Here is a 26,745-nt window from a genome sequence, read left to right as displayed (position 1 = left end):
TTCTTGCCATTGGTAAATTCAGTTCAACATTTATTGCAGAACTGGCCTGGAAGGGATGCATGGATGAGGACACTGGGATGAATTACTGTCCTGAGGAGAATGCACTGCAGTAAAAAGAATATATTCTTTTCCCATCACTCAGGTTCACTCATCATTCAGGCAATGTGTCCCAAAGGAGACCTGACAGTGGTCTGGTAAACCTCTAGACTCCGGACTTAAAGTCCTGGGTGTAAACACAACAGACCAAAGGCCCCAGAGCACCTTTAAATCCGAAAGAATCAGTTTGTACTTTTCCCTGTGGTTAACAAGCCCTTTTGAAGCCGTGGGGGAACAAGCACAGAGCAAAACATATGAAGACCTTTGCTGTGTACCAGTGCCAAGTTCTTCAGTCCGTCTTTATCTTTTCGGATGTTTAATTTCATCAGTAATCAAATTAGGTTCGAGCACTTGTGCCGTGATGAAGAGCAAGGGAAATGTTCTAAGTGAAGAAACTTGCTTTTTGAAAACATAATATGGATATATTTATTTATGTATATGTTCTATTTTTAATATACTTTCATAAAACTCACTAACGTAATGTTGAAACCGCAGCCCTAATTTGCTATTTCTACGGCTAAGAACAGGGAAAGCAACATATGCAAAACACAAGTTCAATATAAACAGGGGGTTGAAGTGTGCTATTAGGTGGTGATTTTTCTGGACATTAAGGAAAAATAAGAGGTACGGTTCAGTTCAACGGTGATGATTATCCTAGAGAAGTTCCAGTTCATAATGTGTTTACCTGGCATGTATTTTCTGAGACAGATGTCTCCCACGGGCTTCTCAGGGCATCAAAGCTAATGAGGACAGTTCTGCTAATGTCATTCTACAGCAAATTTCTAACGCTGTTTCTTGGAAGTTTTTTGTTTTTGATACAAGCTAAGAATGTAACATGGAACAAAAATCAATGAAGTCATCTTGAAGAAGATAAAACTAGTCTGGTCCAAGTTTTTGACCCACTTTGGCTGAGAGAGAGAACTTAGGATACAGACACAGATTTTATTATGAAAAAGTGTTACAATAGTATTTTCACATCAATCAATGCATGGTCATAAGAGATTTTGATTTATGTTTTAATGAATAAGTCACTGTCAAGGAAAAGAAAGAATTTTAAGGTATGTTAAAAGTCAGTTCTTGAAGATATGTTAACATCCAGACATGACTATGTTAACATTTTCATTCTTGAAATTTATTTCAAATCCTCTACCTCAAACCCAGTTTTATAGCCATCCAAAAAAGAGTTCATTGTGTGCATAAAGTTGCATATCACAACCATATCTTTGTTTACAAGAACACATATAGTAGAAAATGTATAAACCAAAACAATGATTTCAGCTGTTTTCTCTGTCCAACAGGGAGTTATCTTTATGTTTTTTATTGCAGTAACATTGGATTATAACATTATATAGCTTTCAGATATACGTTGCAATATATTTAGAATTCTGTGTAGATTACACCATGTTCACCTCCCCAAAACTAATTATAGTCCATCACCCCACATGTGAGCCTAATCACCCCTTTAGCCCTCCCCCCTCCCCCCCTTCCCCTGTGGTAACCACCAACCCAATCTCCGTTGCCATATGTTTGTTTCTTGCTGTTTTTACCGTCTACTTATGAGTGAGATCATACAGTATTTGATTTTCTCCCTCTGACTTATTTCACTTAGCATAATACCCTCAAGTTCCATCCATGTTGTCACAAATGGCTGGATTTCATCATTTGTTATGACTGAGTAGTATTCCATGGTGTATATACACACCACCTTCTTTATCCATTCGTCCCTTGATGGGCACCTAGGTTGCTTCCAAGTCTTGGCTATTGTCAATAATGCTGCAGTGAACATAGGGGTGCATATATCTTTATGAATTTTTTATTTCAAGTTCTTTGGAATAGCTGGATCATATGGTAGATCTATTCTTAATTTTCTGAGTAAACTCCATACTGCTCTCCATAGTGTCTGTACCAGTTTGCACTCCCTCCAGCAGTGGACGAGGGTTCCCTTCCCTCCAAATCCTCTCCAGCACTTGTTGTTTCCTGTCTTCTCAACTATAGCCATTTTGACCAGAGTGAGGTGATACCTCATTGTAGTTTTGATTTGCATTTCCCTGATAGCTAATGATGTTGAGCATCTTTTCATATGCCTGTTGGCCATCCATATATCCTCTTTGGAGAAATCTCTGTTCAGATCTTTTGCCCAGTGTGGAATTGGGTTGTTGGTTGTTTTGTTGTTGAGCTGTATGAGTTCTTCCTATATTTTGGATATTAACCCCTTATCTGATATATGGTTTGCAAATATCTTCTCCCAATTGTTAGATTGTCTTTTCGTTTTGTTGATGATTTCCTTTGCTGTGAAGAAGCTTTTTAGTTTGATGTAGTCCCATTAGTTCATTTTTTCATTTGTTTCCCTTGTCCAGTCAGACATGGTACTTGAAATTATGCTGCTAAAACTGTTGTCAAAGAACGTACTGCCTGTATTTTCTTTCAGAAGTTTCATGGTTTCGAGTCTTACATTCAAGTCTTTAAAACATTTTGAGTTGATTTTTGTGCATAGTGTAAGGTAATGGTCTACTTTCATTCTTTTGCATGTGGCTGTCCAGTTTTCCCAACATCACTTATTGAAGAGATGCTCCTTTCTCCATTGTATGCTCTTGGCTCCCTTGTCGAATATTAGCTGTCCATAAATGTGTGGGTTTATTTCTGGGCTCTTGTTTCTGTTCCATTGATCTGTGTGTCTGTTTTTGTGCCAGTACCATGCTGTTCTGATTGCTATAACTTTGCAGTATATTTTGAAATCAGGGAGTGTGATACCTCCAGCTTTGTTCTTTTTTCTCAGGGATCCTTTGGCTATTCGGGGTCTTTTGTTGTTCCATATAAATTTTAGGATTCTTTGTTCTATTTCTGTGAAAATTGTTGTCAGAAGTTTGATAGGGATTGCCTTAAATCTATAGATTGCTTTAGGAAGTATGGACATTTTAACTATGCTAATTCATCCAATCCAAGAGCTCAGAATATCTTTCCATTTCTTTGTTTCTTCTTCGATTTCTTTCAACGATCTTTTATAGTTTTTGGTGTACGGATCTTTCACCTCTTTGGTTAAGTTTATTCCTGTGTATTTTATTCTTTTTGTTGCAATTGTAAATGGGATTGTATTCTTAATTTCTCTTTTGGCTGCCTCGTTGTTAGTGTATAGAAACACAATGGATTTTTGTATGTTGATTTTGTATCCTGTGACTTAACTGTATTGATTTATTGTTTCTTAAAGTTTTTTAGTGGATTCCTTAGGGTTTTCTAGGTATAAAATCATGTCGTCTGCAAACAGTGACAGTTTCACTTCTTGTTTTCCAAAATGTATACCTTTTATTTCTTTTTCTTGCCAGATTGCTCTGGCTGGGACTTCCAATTCTATGTTAAATAAGAGGGGTGAAAGTGGGCATCCTTGTCTTGTTCCTGTTCTTAGAGGGATAGCTTTTAGTTTTTCTTCACTGAGAATGATATTTGCTGTCGGTTTGTCATATATGGCCTTTACTATGTTGAGATATTTTTCTTCTATACCCATTTTATTTAGAGTTTTTATCATAAATGGATGCTGCATCTTGTCAAATGCTTACTCTGCATCTATTGAGATGATCATGTGGTTTTTATTCTTCATTTTGTTAATGTGGTGTATCCTGTTTATAGATTTGCAAATGTTGAACCATCCCTGCATCCCTGGAATAGAATCCACTTGACGATGGTGTATGATCTTTTTACTGCATTGCTGTATTCGATTTGCTAGTATTTTGTCAAGGATGTTTGCATCGATGTTCATCAGTGATATTGACCTATACATTTCTTTTTTTTGTGTTGTCCTTGTCTGGTTTTGGTATCAAGATAACGTTGGCTTCATAGAATGAGTGAGGAAGCCTCCCCTCCTCTTCAATGTTTTGGAAGAGTTTGAGAAGGATAGGTATTAAGTCTTCTTTGAATGTTTGCTAGAATTCACCAAGGAAGCCATCAGGTCCTGAACTTTTATTTTTTGGGAGATTTTTGATTGCTGTTTCTATTTCCTTACTGATGACTGGTCTATTCAAATAATCTACTCCTTCTTGGTCGAGTTTTGGAAGTTTGTATGTTTCTAAGAATTTGTCCATTTCTTCTAGATTATCCAATTTGTTGCCATATAGCTTTTCATAGTATTCTTTTATTATCTTTTGTATTTCTGAGAAGTCCGTTATAATTTCTCCTCTTTAATTCCTGATTTTATTTATTTGAGACCTCTCTCTTTTTTTCTTGGAGAGTTTAGATAAGTTTTTGTCAATTTTGTTTATCTTTTGAAAGAACCAGCTCTTGATTTCACTAATTTTTTCTACTTTTTTTTTTAGTCTCTATTTCATTTATTCCTGCTCTGATTCTTATTATTTCCTTCCTTCTGCTGATTTTGTGCTTTGTTTGTTCTTCTTTTTCCAGACCCTTAGATGCTGTGTTAGATTGTTTATTTGGGATTTTTCTTGTTTGTTGAGGTAGACCTGAATTGCTATCAACGTCCCCCTTAGAACTGCTTTTGCTGTATCCCATAGATTTTGGCACGTTGTATTTTCATTTTCATTTGTCTCCAGGAATTTTTTGATTTCTCCTATGATTTCTTCATTGACTCAATCATTGTTCAGTAGCATTTTTTTTTAATCTCCACATTTTGGTGGCTTTTCTGATTTTCTTCCTGTAGTTGATGTCTAGTTTCATACCTTTCTTGTCAGAAAAGATGCATGGTATTATCTTGATCTTCTTAAATTTATTGAGACTTGTTTTGTGGCCTAATATGTGATCAATCCGAGGAACGTTGCATGTGCATTTGAGAAGAATGTCTATTCTGAGGTTTTTGGATGGAATGTTCTGTACATGTCCACTATGTCCATCTGGTCAAATGTGTCATTTAAGGCTAGTGTTTCCTTCTTGATCTTCAGTTTGGCTGATCCATCCATTGGTGTAAGTGGGGTGTTCAAGTCCCCTACTATTATTGTGTTACTGCCTATTTCTCCTTTTATATCTGTTAATAAATTCTTTATATATTTAGGTGCTCCTATGTTGGGTGCATAGATATTTACAAGTATTATATCTTCTTGTTGGATTGTTCCCCTTATCATTATGTGGTGCCATTCTTTGTCCCTTGTTACAGTTTTTCTTTTAAAGTCTTTTTTGTGTGATATCAGTATTGCTACCCCTGCTTTCTTTTCTTTGCCATTTGCATGGAATATCTTTTTCCATCCTTTCACTTTCAGTTTGTGAGTGTCTTTAGGTCTGAAGTGTGTCTCTTGTATGTAGCATACAAATGGGTCTTATCTGTTTTTTATCTAATTGGCCACCCTTTACCTTTTGATTGGAGCATTTAGTCCATTAACAATTACGTTAGCTGTTGATAAATATGTATTTATTGTCATTTTTTTACTTTTATTTTTCTGGGCATTTTAGTAGTTCTTCTCAGTTCCTTTCTTTTTCTCTTGCTGTCTTCCCTTGTGGTTTGATGGTTTTCTTTAGTAATATGTTTGATTTCTCTTTCTTACTTATTTGTTTACTCATTATAGGTTTCTGATTTGTGATTACCATGAGGATCTTATATAATATTCTATGCATATAACAGTCTATATTGAGTTGATATACTCTTTAGCTCGACCTCTTTCTAAAAGCTCTACTTTTTCCCTACCCTCCTCCCACATTTTATGTTTTTGAAATCATATCTAATCTCTTGTTTTGTGTGTGTCTATCCATTACCCTTTTATCATTGAAATAGGTAATTTTAGTACTTTAGTCATTTAACCTTCATATTATCTTCACAGGTGATTGATCTGCTACCTTTACTATATTTTTACCTTTACCAGTGATTTTATTACCTGTTTTTTGGGTGATAATTTTTGCTTGATAATTTTTTTATCCCTATTTGTTGTCATCGCTTTCCCACTTAAATAAGTCCCTGCGGCATTTCTTGTAGAACTGGTTTCTTGATGATAAACTCCTTCAGTTTTTGCTTGTCTGGGAAGCTCTTTATCTCTCCTTTCATTCTCAATGACAACCTTGATGGATAGAGGATTCTTAGCTTGGTAGGGTTTTTCCTTTTAGCACTTTAAATATGTCATGCCATTCTCTTCTCACCTGTAGGGTTTTGGCTGAGAAGTCTGCTAATAGCCTCATGGGCGTTCCTTTGTATGTCACTTGTTGCCTTTCTTGCCACTTTTATGATTCTCTCTTTATCTTTCATTTTGGACATTTAAATTATAATGTGTCTTGGTGTGGGAGTCTTTGGGCTTATCTTGTTTGGAGCCATCTGTGCTTCCTGTACTTGGAGGTGTTTCCTTCCTTAGTTTAGGAAAATTTTCAATTATTATTTCTTGAAATAAATTTCCTCCCGTTTGTCTCTCTTCTCTTTCTGGGACACCTATAATACAAACGTTAGTGCACTTGGTATTGTCCCAGAGTTCCCTTAGACTGTTCTCATTCTGTTTCATTCTTTTTCTTTTTTTCTGTTCAGCTTGGATGATTTCCTCTAGTCTTTTGTCTAGCTTGCTGATCCATTCTTCTGTATCATCTACTCTGCTAATATGTCCCTGTAGTGACTTTTTCACTTCTAGCATTGTATCCTTCAATTCTGCTTGGTTCTTTGTTATATTTTCTAGGTCTTTGTTGATGAGCTCACTGTATTCATCCAGTCTTCTCCCAATATCTGTGAGCACCTTTGTTTATTTTATTTTTTATTTATTTTTTTTTAAAGATTTTATTTTTGTTCCCTTTTTCTCCCCAAAGCCCCCCAGTACATAGTTTTATATTCTTCATTGTGGGTCCTACTAGTTGTGGCATGTGGGACGCTGCCTCAGCATGGTTTGATGAACAGTGCCATGTCTGCACCCAGGATTCAAACCAGCGAACCACTGGGACACCTGCAGTGGAGTGTGCAAACTTAATCACTCGGCCATGGGGCCAGCCCCTCTGTGAGCGTCTTTATGCATTTTTGTTCGAACTCTTTGTTGGGTAGGTTGCTTATTTCTGTTTCATTTAGTCCTTTTTCTGGGGTTTTGTTCTGTTCCCTTGGTTGGAATGTATTCCTTTGTCTCCTCATTATGCTTCTTTCTCTGTGCTTATATCTATGTATTAGGTGAGTTGGCTATGTCTCCTGATCTTGGAGAAGTGGCTTTATGTAGGACATGTCTTTTGAGGCTCACCATTGTGCTTCCCTCTCGTAAGCAGTCCAAATGATCCTGGAGTGACTGCTTTGTGGGCTACTTGCGTCCTTCTGCTGTGGCAGGGTTGCGCTTAATGCAGGTACCCAGGGAGTCTAGTCTTTCCTTCCCTGGCCAGCTGTTGTGAATCTGGTTTGGGGAGCCTCAGCACTGTTGGGTACAAGGTCTAACAGCACACTCCTGTTGCAGTTTTCCTATTAATTGGGTAGGTACCCAGTGTTGCAGGTTGCTGGGCTCAGGGGCTTACAATTGCTATGGGCCTCAGGCTTACAAGGCTGTTGTCAGTTCTCTTAGAAGTGCAGCTAAGTGGGGCTGGCCCTAGGCATGGGGGCACTCAATTGTTTCAGGATTTGGAAGGTGGGGCTGATCTTTTTTATGGCTATTTCTTTTTTCTTTTTTTTTTAAAGATTTTATTTTTTTTCCTTTTTCTCCCCAAAGCCCCCCGGTACACAGTTGTGTATTCTTCGTTGTGGGTTCTTCTAGTTGTGGCATGTGGGAGGCTGCCTCAGTGTGGTCTGATGAGCAGTGCCATGTCCGCGCCCAGGATTTGAACTAACGAAACACTGGGCCGCCTGCAGCGGAGCGCGCGAACTTAACCACTCGGCCACGGGGCCAGCCCCTTTTTTATGGCTATTTCTGAAGCACAGGTTTTCTGCCACTGATAAGCTTCACCCCCCACAGGGCCCGACACACTGCCAACACAGTTCTGGTCCCCGCATACTTCCTAACCCCTGGGAGCAACCCCGATAGCCCACTGCAGAGTCCCACACCTCTCCACGAATGCCCCTCACAGTTCACCTGGTCCTCACACAGGCCCTTCCCCACAGAGTGGGACACACTCCCCTGCCTGTAGAGGATCAAGGCACCCAGTCAATGTAGGCTGACAAGTAGCCTGAAGGCTTGTTGTTGGGTGGGGCCAGTGCCTAGGGCGGGCTGCCTGCCCTGGCTGAACTGGATTAAATATGTGTTCTAGTGGGTGTGGCAGACCCCTGAGCTAACAGGCCAGGGGAAGACTTTCAATGGAGTCTGCCAGGTTCTGTGTCAGCTTGCATAGGCTAGGTCACAACCATGGCCGTCACCAATGTCTCAGTCTCTGGAGAGGTCTCTGCTCTCACTGAGATGGACCCAGAACCCACCAGGTGAGTCTCTTGTCACCAAAGGACTGTCAGCCTTCTCTCCAGTGATTTTAGGTTGCTGAGACGGTTGAGTTTGTGCATGGGCCCTTTAAGACCCGGGTCTTTTTGGCTTTTGTCCGGTAGCTTTTCTGGGGGTATTCCCTGCTGCAGTTAATAATCTGTGAAGCCAGATAGTAAGATCCTCATCTCAGTTCTGCTCAGTCTGAAGGATGCCTATAGCAGTATTGACCACTGCTCAAGACCTCACTCCTCCAGGGAGGGCTGTGGACCTTAGTGTGGGACCCGTGAGGCCGGCTGAGAAACTCCGCTGCTCCTGAAGGTGGCTTTTTTTTTTCTCTCCATAAGGAATTTCTGCCTCTTCTGCCTTAGTCAGGACTGTCCCTTGTTGTGGGGGTTCTTTTTATCCAGTTTTCAGTTTTCTATCCAGGGGAATTTTTCCAAGAATAGTTGTAAACTGTTTGTGTTCGTGGGAGGAGATGAGTTCAGAGTCTCCTTACTCCACCATCTATAATCCTTGCAGTCAGTTATCTTTAAAGAATTTTTATGTTTGTAAGTTTGCCTTCTTTTTTTTTTTTTGGCATTGTACATAAGCCTCACCTCATGTTTTATATATTCATAGAACTATAAATGTGGCTGTGTGGGTCTTTTTATCTTTGGAAAGAATTGCACTGACATCTGACCTCCTGTAATAAAAAGTTACTTTGCTAAGAGTATTAGCACATCTGGAACAGAAGACCTTTTTGGTGCCCACAATGGTGGAATCAAGTTTCTCTATAGATTACTTTCTATTTCTATGGATTATTCTTAAAAGTATTTTGCACATGATTTATCTCACTTAATTGCTCACAGTGATCCTTTGAATGCTGTCTCTGCCATCACTGTTGTGATGCTTGGCAAGTTACTTACTCTCCCAACCTTATTTCCTCATTTGCAACAAGGAGTACTCCAAAATACAACTCACTGCAGTGTGACGGGAGCATTCAATGAGAAAATGCATGTGAAACATTTAACACAGTGCCTGGTGCAGTAATAATCACTCAATAGCTATGAGCTTTATTCATATTGTTGTCATGCCCACAAACATCATAACATGCTCTGGAAAGGCATGCCTAATGCGATGCCTTTCATGGGAAATTTGTTCTCGTGGGAAATTTACCTAAACCAGGTCCTTTCAAATGTGAGATTCCGTTGTGGATTCTGACAGTTGGTGAATTGATTTTGGTAGCGATGCTTCATTTCAGCAGTACGTACTGAACTCTGTACAGTAGTCACATTTTCTCTCCAGTTTTCCATTCGACAGGTATTTCTTCAACACCTCCTTTGTGGCAGGCACTGTGCTAGGATCTGCGAATACAGAAAGAAAATAAGATAGTTTTGGATATGATCATCCACTTGTGATAAAGAAGAAAAAAATGTAGTCTTTATGAAGTTCAAGATCTTCCTGTGCAAAAGCATAATAGCTGAATAAGATCTACTAAATTACGTAGAATCAGATGAATTATTTCTGGAATCGTAGGGTGCATATTTTTAAGGATGGTCTCTCTGTCAGCAGACTATGTGTGAGTATGTGTGTGTGTGCCCATACTCATATAGACAGATAACGCACACTGTCGAATAGTGGGCATGGATAATTGACTACAACTTGCTCTCCTTTCTTCTAGTTGTCACCTCAATTTTCACTGCTACTGATTCTACAAAGGCTCATCCAAAAAAGGAAAGCAGTAAGTTATTGCCTGCGTTTGCCTCGGTGTCATGCCACAGGCATTTTTCCCTCATGATCAGTGTGACTTTTGAACTTCTCAGGTTTAAAGTAGAAAAGATCAGGTATTCCTGGAATTGTGAGGCTCCTAATTTTCATATTTTTAATGACTGTCTCTCTTGTCTATAGGCTGCTTATTATACATGCATATATTTTATTGTACTATATATAGAGAGAGTAACATATTTTGTGTCTGTTTGCCTTCCTGCCATGCTATGGCAGTTTTTTCCCTCCAGATCAAATTACCTTTTATTTTTAAAAGATTTTATTTTTTTCCTTTTTCTCCCCAAAGTCCCCCGGTACATAGTTGTATATTCTTCACTGTGGGTCCTACTAGTTGTGGCATGTGGGACGCTGCTGCAGCGTGGTTTGATGAGCAGTGCCATGTCCGCGCCCGGGATTCGAATCAACGAAACACTGGGTCGCCTGCAGCAGGGTGCGCGAACTTAACCACTCGGCCACAGCGCCAGCCCCGAGATCGAATTACCTTTTGAACTCCCTGGTTCATAGTAGATGAGACCAAGTATTCCTGGAATGGTTGGGCTCATATTTTTAATGACATCTCCCCTGTCTCTCTGTTGACAGATTTTATATACACATGTGTGTATATGTGATATATGTGTATATATCAATTGTCAAATAATAGGCATGAGCAGCTGACTAACAGTTTCTCTCATTTCTTCTAGAGGCCACTGCTATTAATTCTATAGAAGCTTGTGTAAAAGACGAGGACAGTAAGTTTTTCTATATGTTTCCCTGTATGTCATGCCATAGCATTTTTCTTCTTCCTGAACAACTTAACTTTTAAACTTCTCTGACTTAACGTAGAAAAATTAGAATGGGTGGATGTTGAAGAGTAGAGTGAGTGATACTTTAAATCAATCTGTCACTTCCCAGGAGTAATCTTAACACAGGAAATGCCTGTTTGGGGATGCGGTGACGGTAAATTAGAGTGTGCAGTGATAGGCTCTGAATTATGTCAGCAATGGACTTCATTCATTTGTGTGCCTTTTGTTTTTACTGACTGAAGAATATGGGACATCAAGGTGCTTCTGGATTTGTTTTTTAGTCTTTGGTCCTTGCCGGTATCTAATAACATGAACTGACTCTACTGAGAGTTTCCTACATAGAAGTCATTGTGCTGTGTGTTGCAGCCATTTCCTGGTTTATTCTCATAATACTCCTATGATGCGGTACAATATTTTTCCCCATTTCATAGATGAGGACAATGGGTCAAAATTAATTAAGGCCATTGCACCATGTAAAAGGGATATTTCCACAGGAAGAGACTCAGTTTTGCAGTTCACTGAATAGCCAGTCTGAATAGGCTCACCATCATTGTCATTAATTATTTCTCGACATCATATATTTCTTGTAAAACTTCAAAGGGCACTAAGTGCAATTGTACTCTATCATCATAGCCACAATGAGGGACATTTAGGAAGGACAGCTGAGTGAGCCATGACCTCCTAAAGTTTCAGAGAATTTGGATTTAACACTCTCCTCCGTTTTATCTAATGCCCTCTTCATAAATCCTCATACTCAAGCCATTATGAACAGCACCAAATTTCCATGGATCGTACTCTTCATAAGAATCTCATTGCATGCAGAATGTTTAATGGCTCAGATGCTTCTAAATCAGAATTCAACTTTATATTTGTGCTTATCCCTTTGATGTCTGGGGTATTAATTGCACTTGGAGATGCAGAATTACAGGCGACCTAAGAGTGTTCTTGAAAGTCATGGTGCTGAGATTGAAATTTGGTCTCTAGTACATACTAAATGTAAGACATCAGGCAAATTACTTCTCTATCCATAGTTTATTTGAAAAATGGGGATGAAAATAATAATCTCATAAAACAAAATCTCATAGGTTTTTGTAAAACTTAAATATGATTAAAGCTTTGCTTGTAAAGCTTTCAGAACAAGTTTTTGGCATTTGGTTAGTGGTTACTGAATATTGGATATTATTAATACATAGAGGCATGGTGGGGGTGAAGAAATGCTAAAAGCTATTTATCACGAATACTTTATTCCCATTGGACTCATTCAATAAAAAACACAGCATTACTTTTCGCATCTTGGAATGTTCTAAGTGAATTTAGCAGAGGTTGTTGATTGACATGACCTGTAAATGGGATTCTTAGTTGTCTTGTTGTTGTTTTCTGTGGAGGTGGTGGGGGTAGATGTTTACTTTTGGGTTTGGGTGGTGGGCTGTCACTGCAACGTAGGTCATCAGAAATAAATAACTGACCAGGTTCCATTAATATATGCCATCTTTTCAACATAAGAGGTGAATCTAATCATCTGACTTCTCTTAGACACCCTGCAGCTCACCAGCACCTATGCCTATTACGGCTACCTCCTCCTCCTCCTCATGAGCGCAGTCTACTTTGCCATCATCACCATCTGTTTGCTTAGGAGAACAGCGGCCTGTGCCAATGGAAAGAGTTTGTAACAGACGGTGGCACAAAGAACTCAACTTTTCTCCATTGTTTAGTCTCCCTAAAACTGTCTGCCGAGGATCTAGCTGGGATTTCTCTCTGGCTTTCGGTTATTTCAGTGCACTATTATGTTGTTATTGTGTAGTGGTTTTTCAAAGCACTGGGCAAATAGAGACTTTTACTCTGGAACAACAATGAATGATTCTATTACTCAGGGGCAGGGCCATGGGGTAGTCCTGTAGCACCCCTCTCTCAATGATCTCCATCAGCTCCTCCAACAACCTAAATACCTATGCCTTCTGAGTACAGACAGCATGCAGCTATAGTCATGTCCCTTAGGGCCATTTAACCAGATGACCACCTAGGACCCTTCCATTTTACTCATTCTGAGCCTGATATCTTTGCTATTTGAATTCTGTACTTTGTTTTCCATAACGGCCACAATAAAAATTCAAAAGTCTACTTCTGTCTGTGTGTAGTTTAATTTGATGTTATTTAACTGAAAGTCCAGGGTAAGAAACAGCAGGACACCTGAGCTATCAGTTCCAGCATTGGCTGTAATGATGGTCAATGCCACAGTTCTAATTCTTCTTAGACAGTGGTCATGACACTTTCCTTGGAGCACTGGCTCCAAGAGGAGCCACACCCAAAGGAAGGTATCCAGGTTATGTCACTTTCAAAGCTCAACAGGTACACACTCTTGGTTTGAGACATTCTGATGGTGTCAGTATAACATCTAGCACAACTTTCACTGTGTGTGCTCAGCTCTACACTAGTGTTTCACAAGCACTGTGTTTTCTGTTTGTCACAACAAGCCCATGAGACCTGCATTCACAGCAAGAGGCATTGTGGTGGAGGGGTTGAGCCCCTGGACTTTGAAACCCCAGTGTCTGGTTTGAATCCTGGGTCTAGTATAAGCATCTGTGTCCTCAGGCAAGCTATTCGAACTCTCTGTGCCATAATTTCCTCATCAGTAAAATGGAATTACAGCACCCCGCCTCCTGGAGTTGTGTGGATTAGATGAGTCGATACTGCCTGGTACTGGCAAGTCCTTAACAGCATTAGCATCCACTGTTGGCAGTTCTACTTTTGAATAGTAGATCCGCAGACACACAAAACACCAACAGTCATCTGTAATCTTATTTCCCCACAGACAGGTTAGCTGTGGATGGAATAGGGACTGTGACCTTCTACTATGCACCAGGCAACCCCGTTAATCCTCTAAGAACCCCTGAAGGTAGGTAAAATAATAGTCCACAGTGTAGATATTGGAGAATTTAATTTTTCCGCTCAAGCTCACTGTTTTGTAAGCAATAGTCATTTAAAGCCAGGTCTCCCTGAACTCAGGACCAATATTTTCTTACCTACTATCGGTGTCTTTCCCTTCAAACACTGTCAACTGGGAAAAAGAAAACAAAGGCAAATCTGCACTGCTTTTCTACTAATGGCATCCTCCAAGGCAACAGTGAGAATTTTCTGAAGGACTTGTAGGTGCATCTGTGTTTTCTCCTCATGTACAAACTCTGTTATTACTTTATTGGTCCCTTTGATAACAACAGTATGGAAATCCTACTTTGTTTTCTGTAGGTGTGTCTCCTAGATATGCCACTGCTTTTGGGGGGATGCTAATGACAAAGACCGAGAGCATCAGACAGAACAGCCCCATTGAGATGCTGTCTGTGTTCACCATTCTGAGTCCTCAGCTCCTCCCCTAGACGGAATGGGCCTGAAGGTCCTCAGAATCACCTGTGGAAGCCTCTGGTAGGGTCCAGGTGCATTTATGAAGTAGGAGGAAGATTATACATCCTTTTCTGTCATGTGCTTTTCTGCCACAGCAGGACTGCCACATGACGTGGTGGGAGAAACGCCGGCCCAGAAGTTAACACCTCACAGCCCATAGATAGAGCCTTAGCTCTTTGGTCTGGCTCTAACTGGCTGTCATTTGTTCTTGACCATGTCACATTGCCTAGATTTACCCAGCTTTAGAAGAATGTGTTCAAATAAAATGATATCAGTTTTCTAGTATAATTTACACATTCAATTAACATCCCAATGAAGTAAGAATAGCAAAGTCTGGTCTCGTGCTCATTGGTACTGGTCTAAGTAAATGTTAACTTCTTTAACTTTCACAAGAATCCTGTGAGATATGTACAATTGTCTGTGCTTTTATAGATGGGGAAGCAAGTAGAGAGGGGTAAAGAAGTCCCCTTAGTTAGACAGCTGATAAGAAGCAGAGCTGGGATTTGAACCCAGCAGCCTGGCTGCAGGAGCTCTGCTCTTAACTTCTATGTTATTTGCTCCTAGAGTAGAAACAGGTCACTTTAGTTTCAATTAAGACAGGAAAGTTTCCCTCCTTAGTAGGCTAAGGGCTGGTGGGGAGGACTGCCTCACTGCCTGTCCACACTCCTCTCCTTGCTCCCATGCTGTTCCGACAATCTCAGAGTCATAGGCCAACCTGCCGAGTGATGTTTCATCCTAGTTAGTCTTTGATACACTGACCTCCACCCACCCATTGGCCCTCTGTGATTGAAGTCCACTGCACTGTGCTGCATGAAATGAATACCAGAACAACAGGATGCATCCACAGGTGTGCAACGGAAAACTAGGCAAAGATTTACACAATTCCACATAAAAACACTCATGTCTCAATAGTCTTTATAGAGCAAGAGTCTCCATACATTTCTCAACTGTAACAAAGGGAAACCTCGAGGCAACAGTTCTAAAAATTTCCCGGTTATGAATTTTCCCTACTGTTTGGAATTATTTTCCTCAGGGACTTCATTTTGATTAAGTGATATTTGACATTCCCCTTTATATTAATCAAATCCCATATAACGGTTAATTAGAAATTCTGAGTAATGAGATCATCAGAGATATTACACCAACATGATGCAATTCACCCAAAAGACTAGAAGCCTAACATTTTCATCCGCCATGATATCTTATCTGGGTAGTGTATGGTCTCTGCCATTTTCTGTTATTCTATTTTTCGCTTGTTTGCTGTCTTTTGCTTTGTTTGACTAATGGCACGTCCCTACCACTTTTTTTTTTTTTTAAAGATTTTATTTTTTCCTTTTTCTCCCCAAAGCCCCCCGGTACATAGTTGTATATTCTTCGTTGTGGGTCCTTCTAGTTGTGGCATGTGGGACGCTGCCTCAGCGTGGTTTGATGAGCAGTGCCATGTCCGCGCCCAGGATTCGAACCAACGAAACACTGGGCCGCCTGCAGCGGAGTGCGCGAACTTAACCACTCGGCCACAGGGCCAGCCCCACGTCCCTACCACTTTTGAGCATCAGGAATTCTGCTAGTAAGTTTACGTGCTTTACGTCTAATGTTCTCACTGTACCACATACGGGTATCCCACTCATGTCCCTGATGAGAAGACTAGGTTTCAGAGAGGCTAAGAAATATGCTTGATATTAAACATGGAGTAGTACCTGAGTCCACATGACTCCAGGTCTGCCTGACTTAAGACCTGCTGTGTTATCCATTATCCCAGGGACTCTCCTCTTGGGAGCCTTTAGAAACTACTAAGGCACAGACTTCATCACACGCCAGGCACTGGACTTTAACAAACTTCCTTCAGTAATTCTAATGTGCTCCGGGGTGGAGGCCAGCAAGTGACTCAAAGAGCTCCTGAGCTCCAGCGCTGCTGTCCCAGATCACATGCAGTGAGGAGCCATCACAGACCCGATCGCACAAGGGAGAACGTGCTGCAGCCAGGAAAGTGTTCTCACCATTGCACCCATCGATTTCCTAAGGAAACAAAATGTATGAACTAAGAGTTGTGTGCAAGGATGCTCATTCACTGTAGCAGCATTTATAGCATCCGCAAATTAAACAAACGCCCAACAAGAAGCTACAACATAAACTAAAGGCTGTGACATGACTGTATAATACACATCTTCAAGAAGAGTAGATTGTTTAAAGAAACGTAAAATTAGTTCGAAAGTGTTGTTGAAAAATAGTATGCATATCATGACCCTATAAAAATTGTCACATAATACCTGCATGTGGTTGAAAAATTAAAACACTCTGAAAAATGCTTTAAGAGATCTTGCTTCAACCACTGTCTCCAAGTCCCCCACTTCTTACTGATCACACTTTTATTTTTTGTGCATCCTTACAGTTTTTATTTATGCAAATATGAATGTACATATATAAATATATTCGCCTGTATATATTCTTGTTTCCTCCCTTCTATACAGAGCTGGTAAATGGTGCACATTCTTCTGCACTTCTCTTTCCCCTTAAACATTCTAGAGCTCTTTGCATGTGAGTCTAGAGGCACACTGGGCTGGCTGCATGATATTTCACTGGTGAATGTCAACACTTTATACATTCAGTTCCCTGGGATAGACCTTTTGGTCATATCCAATCTTTTGTTCTTATACGAAATGCTGAAATTGTAATAGTGTTTTCCGTCATTTTGAAAGCATGAGTTGGTCATTTTGTTAGGTATTGCCAACTTGCCCACAATAGAGAGAGCACCATTTTTTACTTCTACCACTGTGTCAGTGAATGCCTAGAGCGTGCCTCAGGACTTTGCAAATCTGACAGGTGAAAAATAGTATCTCGTTGCAATTTTAATTTGCTTTCTCTTACTATGAATGAGGATATGCATTTTTTCATATACTGAAAGTCTGTATGTCTATTTCTGTGACATATTTGTTCACGTAATTTGACCATTTTTTCTGTCGAGTAAGAATACCAACAGGTTTGACACTCATTTATATGTGTCGTGTATTTCTACAGGCATAGGCATAAAACAAAATGTTCAGTATATGGTAGGAGGGTGCAAAAATGATAAGAGATTGTACATTTCCTTATTTTTTCTAATTAATCTTTTAAAAATAAAATTTCTTTTAGATTAAAAATAGACATCATCTTATTTGAAACTGGGAAATTTTGTCTGTTTGTTTCTTTTTTTTTTTTTAGGAAGATTAGACCTGAGCTAACATCGGCTGCCAATCCTCCTCTTTTTGCTGAGGAAGTTTAGCCCTGAGCTAACATACGTGCCCATCTGCCTTTACTTTATATGTGGGACGCCTTCGACAGCATGGCTTGATGAGCGGTGCCACGTCTGCACCCGTTTTTTGTCTATTTCTTGGCAATCACCTCAATTTCTGTGAAATACTTTCTTTTGGAAACCAAGTAGAGATTGGCATTTGGAAACAAAATAAGACCCATCAGATACAAGAAAGATCAATTAGATCTACTCCTTGATTCTCGTGAATCTGATCAGATTCTCTAGGCCCAATCCCTGGCCCTCTCCTTAGAGACCGGGAACTATATCTACTTTGGGAAAGAGTAGAAGCAAACAAGGGTAACTTGCAAATCACTGAGAGCTTTGTGCAGGTGACGTCACTGCCAGGCACTACTAGGCAGTATCTCCCGTGGCTTCCAACTTCTGAGCAGCTTCTTCCCGCACTGGGCCTGGGCTGCCCTGAACAAGGCGGCACAGAGAGGGAGAGCACAGGTGGTGGAGGCAACAGCCTGGGTGGCAGGAGGGTGCTGGTGTGGCTGCTGGTGTGTTATTTTCTCAGGCTTCTTTTAGGTACATGCTCTGTCTAATGTGGTTGATTCTAGGAAAATGCTCACACTCAAACCGACCCCTACATGTTGGGGTTGTGCAAGCAGTAGATAGGGTGTCATAACATACATTAAGGACAGTTAAACCACAACCAACTTTGCTCATTTTCAAAAGGTCACAGCTAACGGGAGGAAAATATCCATCTGCACACATGTGATTGCAGTCAAACATACTCTTAGGCTGTGGGTAGGGGTTCCCTGCTTTTTATGTACAGACTTTAGTCCAATTAGCTACAGTGTGAATCTTATGCCCAGGACAGCTCAGATGCTGCATCTCAGGCCACTCTCATGACTCTGTTCTGAAGGAAAGAGCAGACAGGACTTCTTGGAGCATGAACATCATCCTAGCTATCCACAAAGCACCTGAGCTCTTTCATGGTGTTTGATTTACTAAGGCTGGTACCTTTTGGTATCATTTACTCAGTGTAGACAGGGTGTCACAGATCAGTGTCCATGATCCTGTTAGCATGGATAAACGGTAGATGTGAGCAACAGTGATGTGCTTTTTCCCTCACAAGAACACAGAGACACAGAGGCCCTGAGTCCAACTGTGTAACTGAATGCCACATACTGAATCATATAAGTCCCTCTAATGAGTCAGAGTCAACCTGTGTAATACTTAATAGAGGACGTTAACATCAGAGAAAAGTGTGCTTGGGTTCAATTGGAAGAGGGCTGTTCAGCAATGTGAGCTTAAAGAGAAAATGTCCCCACCCGCACCCACCCAAGCGTGGTAGACAGTGGGTGCCCAGGCCCAAGGTCTCAATCTGTACCATGTCAGGGGAAGTAGAGCTCTATTGTTGAGATCAACACTTTAGGCTTTCATGATGTGGCTTCGTGTAATATTAAATTCATACACTTTCATCTTCTTGGTCTGTGCTCTGAGAGCCAGCTTCTGGATGAGCCTTGGCTTCCTCTCAGGATTGGCTGCATCTGCTAGTTGAGCCCAGCATGTCTGGAGGAGAGTTCTTTCTCAGATTAAATTAATACACTGACGTCCAGCTTAGACATCCTCTGTGGGCTGGCTGTATATGTGACCCCACTCTTGAGTTAGGACATTAAGAAATTCTTCCTCATTAGGTCCCATCCTTCCAGGTACTTTTCTGTCATTTGGTCCATTCTTAGAGCAAGCACAGATAGATTTGATTAGATCTGCACAAAATGGTCAGTTTCCACCCAAACCAACACCATTCCCACTAAACACAATTGAGTTTTTCTTGAATGACTCAAGGGATAATGAAAGAAATCTTACAAACAAGCTGTCTTCCCATGAAGCATTGAGGTGAAATTCATGTTTGAAAAAATATCTCACCATATAATTTATTTTATTTTAATTTAAATTAGATAAACATAAAGGGAAAACGGGCAATGATTTCACAGTGTTGGTTGAAAGTAGGATTCATCAGACTATTTCAGAACCATACTCTAGGAGAAAGATACAATTTCATGATAAAAGAAATGCAAAATGTCTGGCGACCTTTTATATGCATTGACAATTGCTCCTTCTCTCCCTTTCATAATTCCAACATTTTTGGCCAAATACATAATGCAAAACAAAGAAAATAAAATGAATCATTTTTATATGTTGGATTTTATTACTTTTTAAAATTGTATGAAGAGCGCACATGCATGAGTTAAAAAACACAAGGGAAACGTAGGGGTTAAAATAAAAATACAAGAGAATATGAGACATGAAAGAAATTTTCCAATCTGTGTATCAAAATGACAATATACTTTGCTTACTAAACCCGTGTCATTCCAATATATGAAGAAGTCTTTTATAAGGAACGCAGCACAAGTCTTTTCTGCAAGGATTCATTAACAAACAGAGTCGGTCTCACTGAATACAAGACAGATCATTTCTTTATCTTACAGCCACAGGCAGGCTACTAGATGTACGTGGATGTGGGACAGTGTCTGTGAGGTATTAGGATGAATAAATTCTTTGTTAGCCGTTCAGTGAAGTCAGCACTGGAGGTCAGCATTTCAGCTTTCAATAGGGAGAACGCATCTCTAGTCCTTTTCCCTCCGGTGACTTTCCAGAAGGGTTTTTCACTCTAGAAAAGAGAGAACACAAAAATATTTGAGATGTAATGTAAAGGCAAAGCACTATATTGCCTTATGTTTTTATGACAAAGTCTGTGTCCTGAAGAAGAGCTGTGCTACAGACACTTGAAGGACCTGGGCGTGGCCACACAGAATCTATTTAAGGCGTTTTAGGAGAGGATCTCCTATTCACACGCTCACACTGTTGCCTCACGTCAACCACTGCTGCGGAAAGAAGGGGCCGCAGCGTGTCGGGTGCTTCTGCTGCGGGCACGGGGCCTCCACCCACCACGACTCCGGCCGCCTCTGCTTCTCCACGACTCCGAGTCCATCCACGACCTCTCCCTTCTGTGACTGAAAAATTAGGCAGAGTCGCTGCTGCTACAGTTGACTTCAGTTTATTTGCTTGTGTCTCTGAGGATGAACTATTTCCTGTGATGACCTGAAGGGACTCACCCACGTGCCCACCTTGAGGCCCAGCACGAGCTGCTGCTCTGACGATCACGTCCTTCATCTCTGAGGCTCCAGAGCACTTGAGAGACATCCCAGTGCAGGGCTGGAGCAGACCCTGGAGCTACACTGGCAGGCCTGAGTCCTGGCTTCAGCAGTTGCTCACTGTGTGACCTTGGACAAGTTACTCACCTACTCTAGTCTCACTTGCCTCAGGTGCAAATGGAGACAATAAGAGGACCACATCTCATAGGACTGCGACCCTCACAGCTTTCTAAGTTAGGGTTTGTGGATAAACGACGTCTGACATGGAGACATTCTGACTAAGTCAACAATAATGAACTCATGCTGATTATTTAGAAATTTGGGACTCTGAGGTATTTTTAATACTTCACAAATTTATACCTATGCAGAAAATGTTAAGAAATGTGACATTAGCAAAAATGACTGATAAATTCAAGTAAATATGACAAATCTGGTTATACATTCACACTCATATTCTTTGAATTTTACTTTGAATCTACTCAAAGAAAATGCTCCATATTTAACTGCTTTGTGGTTACAGTTTCATTTTCAAAGACTTACGTTAACTAAAGTAGTACTCATAGCTCTAAAAGTAGGTTTTCACTGTTCTGCTTTTCCTCAGCTTCTTCAGATCCTCCATGGTAGGAAAGGGGAAGGAGAAATAGCATCACATTCCAGGAAAGTAGGACAGTATTTTTTCAAAATCACAACTTACATGCATAACACTTTAAATCAGAGATACACATGTTTAATCCACAAGAGACTTAGGCTAACAAAAATGAGACCATCAAGTAAAGTTTTACTTTATTTCTTGTAGGTGGAATCCTTTAACATAGCATCTATCACTTGCACAAATCTGGCAAAATGGATTCACTTATGTATGTCTAAAAATATTCATATAGAGAAAGAATTACTACCCACCGCTATTTCTTTTCTACCACTTTGCTGACAAGTTTGCATATACTAAACAAGTGCAAGTAAATTTGAGTTTTGGTACAAATGATTTATCCCACATATTTTCAAAATCGGTGTCCCCAGAGAGTGCGAGAACTATGAGTGCTTCCTGAGGCTGAGGGCAGGGCCTCCTGAGCCTCATCTTATTCCTGAATTTGACCCTGTCTTTCCACCCTTGAATTATTTTCTTAGGATATATGCCTGAGGAAATAATACTTATTTTCCATTACGTAGATTTTCCCTCTAAAAGTTACCATGAAAAGCTAAATGTCTGAGAGTAGAAGAAAAGTTAGATAATTATATTGCCATGAAATATCTTACATCCACTTAAAATTATATTTATATTTTATAACAACGTAGAAAGTGCATATACAACAACATAAAAGCAAATATGTAATAAATAAAACTAGATGATGGTAAGACCTTAGTTGATAAAAATTTTTAAAAAACCTAAATATAAATGTGCAAATTAGAAAGACTAGAAGAAAATAACCAGTTGACTCACATAGATATCTGGAGATTCCAAAATTTCTACAATAAACTGAACCTGACCTTTTAATTTTTAGACGAGGTATAAATAACATGGGCAGTGTGACCACAATCATGTAACTTACAAACACAAACTAAAAGGAAAGAAACTAGACTCTCACACTGATGTTGCTGAGTCCTGTGAAGGACAGATGATTTTTAGTTTTGTCTTTCCACATTTGTATAAAAAGTTTGCCTTACTCTCACAATCAGGGAAGGGGAAGATAAAGGAGCAGTGAGAAGACTGAGGCAGCAGGTCAGGGATGTGACCTCCTCACACTCAGAAGCAGCCTGCCTCCCGTGCTTTCTTCGTGTCAGATAACACACTTCAAGAGGGGCATGTTTTCTTATGAGAACGTCTACCTGGATTACAGACAAGAACAAACCTGGTACAGGAGAAAGAATGGCTGAGAATCCCAAGGAAAGATTGTGTCCTACATCTTGACCTCATTGAAGTCACACAGTTGAGGTTATGTGTGTGGTAAAATAAACAGAGAAAGGTATAGGGGTTGGAAGGCTTCCCTTTCCAGCCATTAAACTGCTGTAAATCGTAGAGACTCTGGGGTGGTTTAACTGCCTTCTCACTTTGAAAGGAGTCTGAGGAAGATGGTCAGACCAAGTCTTCCAGTTTCTGGGCTCACTTTCCACCTGTCAGGCTAACCGCATTGCAGCCACAACAAGCTGACATATCTTGGAATTATTTGTGGCTCCTAAGTAAAGCCAATTTTTTAATTAAAACATAATAATATGTATGCTTTACATGATATAAATGTGAATGCTAGCAAGCCCTTCTGGTTCTGGTCAAGTGAGGAGATCAGTAAGTTCTCTTTTTGAAAAGCAATTATAAAACTGGACTAGATGACCTAAACTTAGCATTTCAGCCCTCAGGAAAGGAAAAATTGCATACAGCAATTGAGAAGTGCTTATGCTTGAAAAGCTGCAGAATTCATGCAACGACAGTGGTGTTCTTGCCTGGAGCTGCTCCCATTCCTTTCCCACCTCCTAATACCCAGCTCAATGGGCATGAAGGTTCTTGCAGGTTAGGACAGGCCCTGAGGACTCGGGGGAAAACCACACAGTTGAAGGGAACTGACTTGATTTGGGGTGGGAAGTGATGGATTGGTGAACTGACAACCTCAGTGCTATGCAAGAGAGAAGGGCCAGAGGCTCTGCTGGTTTGAAGTTGTGGTTGTGGCAGTAGCAAGCACATGCTTGGCTGAAGCTGTGTGCATGCTTAGCAGAGACCCAAAGAGCCTGAGCTAGCCCAAGACTCCTGGTCAACCCTGAGGCTGTGAGCATTTCTGGAGGAGACATGAAAGGACTCAGCAAAATATACAAGCTGGGGAAGAACCAAAATGGCCTGTAATTTGAATGTGCTCCCCAGTTCATACACATATCCACGTGGCAGAGGATGAGAGTCCCAATCAAGCAGCTTGAGCACAATCTCTGACTAACCATAGGCTACCACTAAGCTTTGGGGATTCAAGGTGACCCCTAAGAAATTAGGGTTAAAATTAAGTGAATTAAAAAGAAAAAAACTGAGAATAGACATCTGCAGTCACATACCACAAAGGATATAATTTCACAGATTTAGCTCACGTAAGTTTCTAAGCAAACAAACAGCAATGGCACAAATTTATGGAGGAAAAATCAGAATCTAGAGCTGCTACAACATATTGTCAATAAAATATTGTGTAATAAATAATTAGAAGACAGGCAAAAATCAGAAATTTGTGACTAATCTCAGGAGAAAAAAATCAAAACCAAAACCTGCAATTCAATACAAACTGTCTCTCAACGTATCCAGATATTTTATTTAGAAACACTCCAAAGCAGCTTTGATAATTATTTTCAAAGAAATATAGAAAATAATGTTTAAATTAAACTAGGATAACAATAAATCAACAAACATGGATTCTCAAGAAGAAGATAATTTAAAAAATAAACAGGTTAAACCAATAAAATCTAGAGTAGAAAAGTATCATGATTGAAGTGAAATATTCAGTACAAGGGGTTAAGAGAGTATTCAAGTTGGCAAAAGACACAATCTGCAAACTTGTAGGTACAACAATGTAAATTATCCAATCTGAATAACAGAGGAAAAAAAAGATGAAGAAAAACTGAACAGAGCTCAGAGACATATGAGAGAACATGAAGCATACCGACATACACGTAAGGGGACTCTCAGAAAAAGAGAAGAAGGAACAAGAATTATCAGGCAAAATATTTGAAGAAATAATGGCCCCAAATCCCCAAATTTGTTGAGATATATTGATCCACACATCTAATAAGCTAAGAAACCACTGATTAGGATACATGCAAAGAGATCCACATGTAGACACGTCATAGGAAATCTGCTGAAAACCAAGGTATTCACGAAAACACAATACTTCTAAATTTATAAGATGTCACTAAAGCACTGCCTATGGGGGAATTTATGGATTTTAATGCCTATATTGAATAAGATGCAAGATCTAAAAATCAGTTATGAGAAAGAAGATCAAGCTAAACCCAGCCCAAACAGAATAAAGGAAATAATAAAAATTAGAATGGAAATAATTGAAATGGAAAACAGAAAACAGATAGAAAAACCAATGAAAATAAAGGTTAGTTCATTGGAAATGTCAACAAATTTGACAAACTTCAAGCTAGAATTACCAAGAAGAAATGAGAGAAGACACAAATTACCAAATCAAGAAAAAAAGAATATTATCACCAATCCTACAGAAATTAAAAAGTGATTATAAGAGAATCATATAAATAATTTATGTCAACAAACTGGATAATTTAGAAGAAATTGATAACTTCCTAGAAAACGTGAATTAACAAAAAAACTCAAGAATAAGTAAAAATACTGAATAGACCTATGTACAAGAAGTAAAGAAACTGAAATATTAATTCAAATCTTTCCACAAAGAAAATCCCTGGCCCAGATGGTTTCATTGGAGAATCTATCAAACATTTAAGGAAGGTTTACAAGAACGATCCTTCTTTCCAAGAAGGATTCATTCAGAACACAGAGGAGCTGGGAACACATCCCAGTGTGTTCTCTGAGACCAGCATTACCCCGATATCAAAGCCAAAGGCGTAATAAGAAATCCAGAGGTCAGTAGGTACAAAAATCATGAGCACAGATAGAAAAATCCTGACCAAAGTAAAGCAAATTGAATCCAGAAATGTACATAATGGATTATAAATATGACCAAGGGGAATTTATCCTACATACAAAGAGTTGATTTCACATCCAAAGATCAATTAATGTCATACACCATATTGACTAATTATAGGAAAAAACCACATGATCACCTTAATAGACACATACAGAGCATTTGAAAAATCACACTTCATGTTGAAAGACTGAATGCTTTTCTCCAAAGACCAGGCTCAAGACAAGGCTGTCCGCTGTTGCCACTTTATTCAACATTTTATTGGAAGTTCTAGACACTGCAAGAAGAAAAAAACAAAATTAAAGATATCTAGCAGATTGAAAAGAAAAAGAAAAACAGTCTCAATCCACAGATGACATGATCCTATATGTAGAAAATTCCATGGATTCCACACACATAAAACCAAAACTCAGACCTATAAACAAGTTTAGCCAAGTCACACATACAGATACTGAACATAGAAAATATCAATTGTATTTCTATGTACCAGCAATGAACAATTTGACAATGAAAGTAAAAAAACAAAACAATTACATTCACAATAAGGCCAAAAAGAGTAAAATACTTAGAACTTAATTTAACAAAAGAAAAACAACACATATATGCTGAAACCGTAAAGCAATGCAGAAGGACATTAAAGAACATCTAAATAAATGTAGGGAGAGTCCATGTCCATGGATTAGAAGATTCAGTATTGTCATGATGGCAATTTTTCCCAAATTGATCTATAAATTCAATGCAGCAGGCATTTGGGGCAAAAGTTAACAAGCTCATCCTAAAATTTATATGAAAACACAAATGACCTAGACTAGCCAAAATAATTTGACAAAGAACAAAGTTGGAAGACTGTTATGGTCACCCTGCAAAAGCAGTGGTGGGAGGGAGCCCCCCAAATGAGATTTGGATGTTGAGACTGACGATGCCACACACCCCAGAGGGTCTGACAAGTTTTGTTACTTACAAAATTGAGGTCTCAGCGGACAGCAGGGCAGGCCTTTCAAGCAAGGCCGTATGGTACCTGATTGCAAAGTTACATAAAAATAAAATCGCAGTCATCAAGCCAGTGTGGTCCTAGGGCAAGGAGAACGCACAGGTCAACGGAGAGAACTGAGAGTCCAGACATAAACCCTTATATTGTCGGTCAACAGGTTTTTGAGAAACGTGCTGAGTTAATTCAATGGTGGAAGCATAGTCTTTTCTACAAATGGTGCTGAGACAACTGACATCCATGGGTAAAAGAAGGAATTTAGCTCCTTACCTCCTCCATACAGAAAAATTAACTCAAAATAGCCAGGAGGGGGTGCTAGAAGGTAGTCTAAGTAACTAAATGTAATCAAAATACTGTACTTTTTGAGCGGGAAGCAGGAAATTGAAAACAAATAGGAAGTATAAGAACATCAC

The 26,745-nt window shown here is 39.6% G+C and overlaps 1 protein-coding gene across 1 annotated transcript in view; it reads left to right on the top strand.

Annotated features, from left to right (window-relative positions):
* Positions 1 to 26,745, top strand: part of LOC102149580 (uncharacterized) — a 67,407-nt gene that overhangs the window by 13,865 nt on the left and 26,797 nt on the right. Inside the window, 3 exon segments of the mRNA XM_070265490.1 lie at positions 10,042 to 10,101; positions 10,826 to 10,873; positions 13,737 to 13,820. Coding sequence (XP_070121591.1) covers positions 10,042 to 10,101; positions 10,826 to 10,873; positions 13,737 to 13,820 — 192 coding nt within the window.

This window comes from Equus caballus, chromosome 4 (genome assembly GCF_041296265.1).
Source record: "Equus caballus isolate H_3958 breed thoroughbred chromosome 4, TB-T2T, whole genome shotgun sequence".
Lineage (NCBI taxonomy): Eukaryota > Metazoa > Chordata > Mammalia > Perissodactyla > Equidae > Equus > Equus caballus.
The sequence above is the reverse complement of the archived record's forward strand: the minus strand, read 5'-3'. Positions and strand labels throughout refer to the sequence as shown.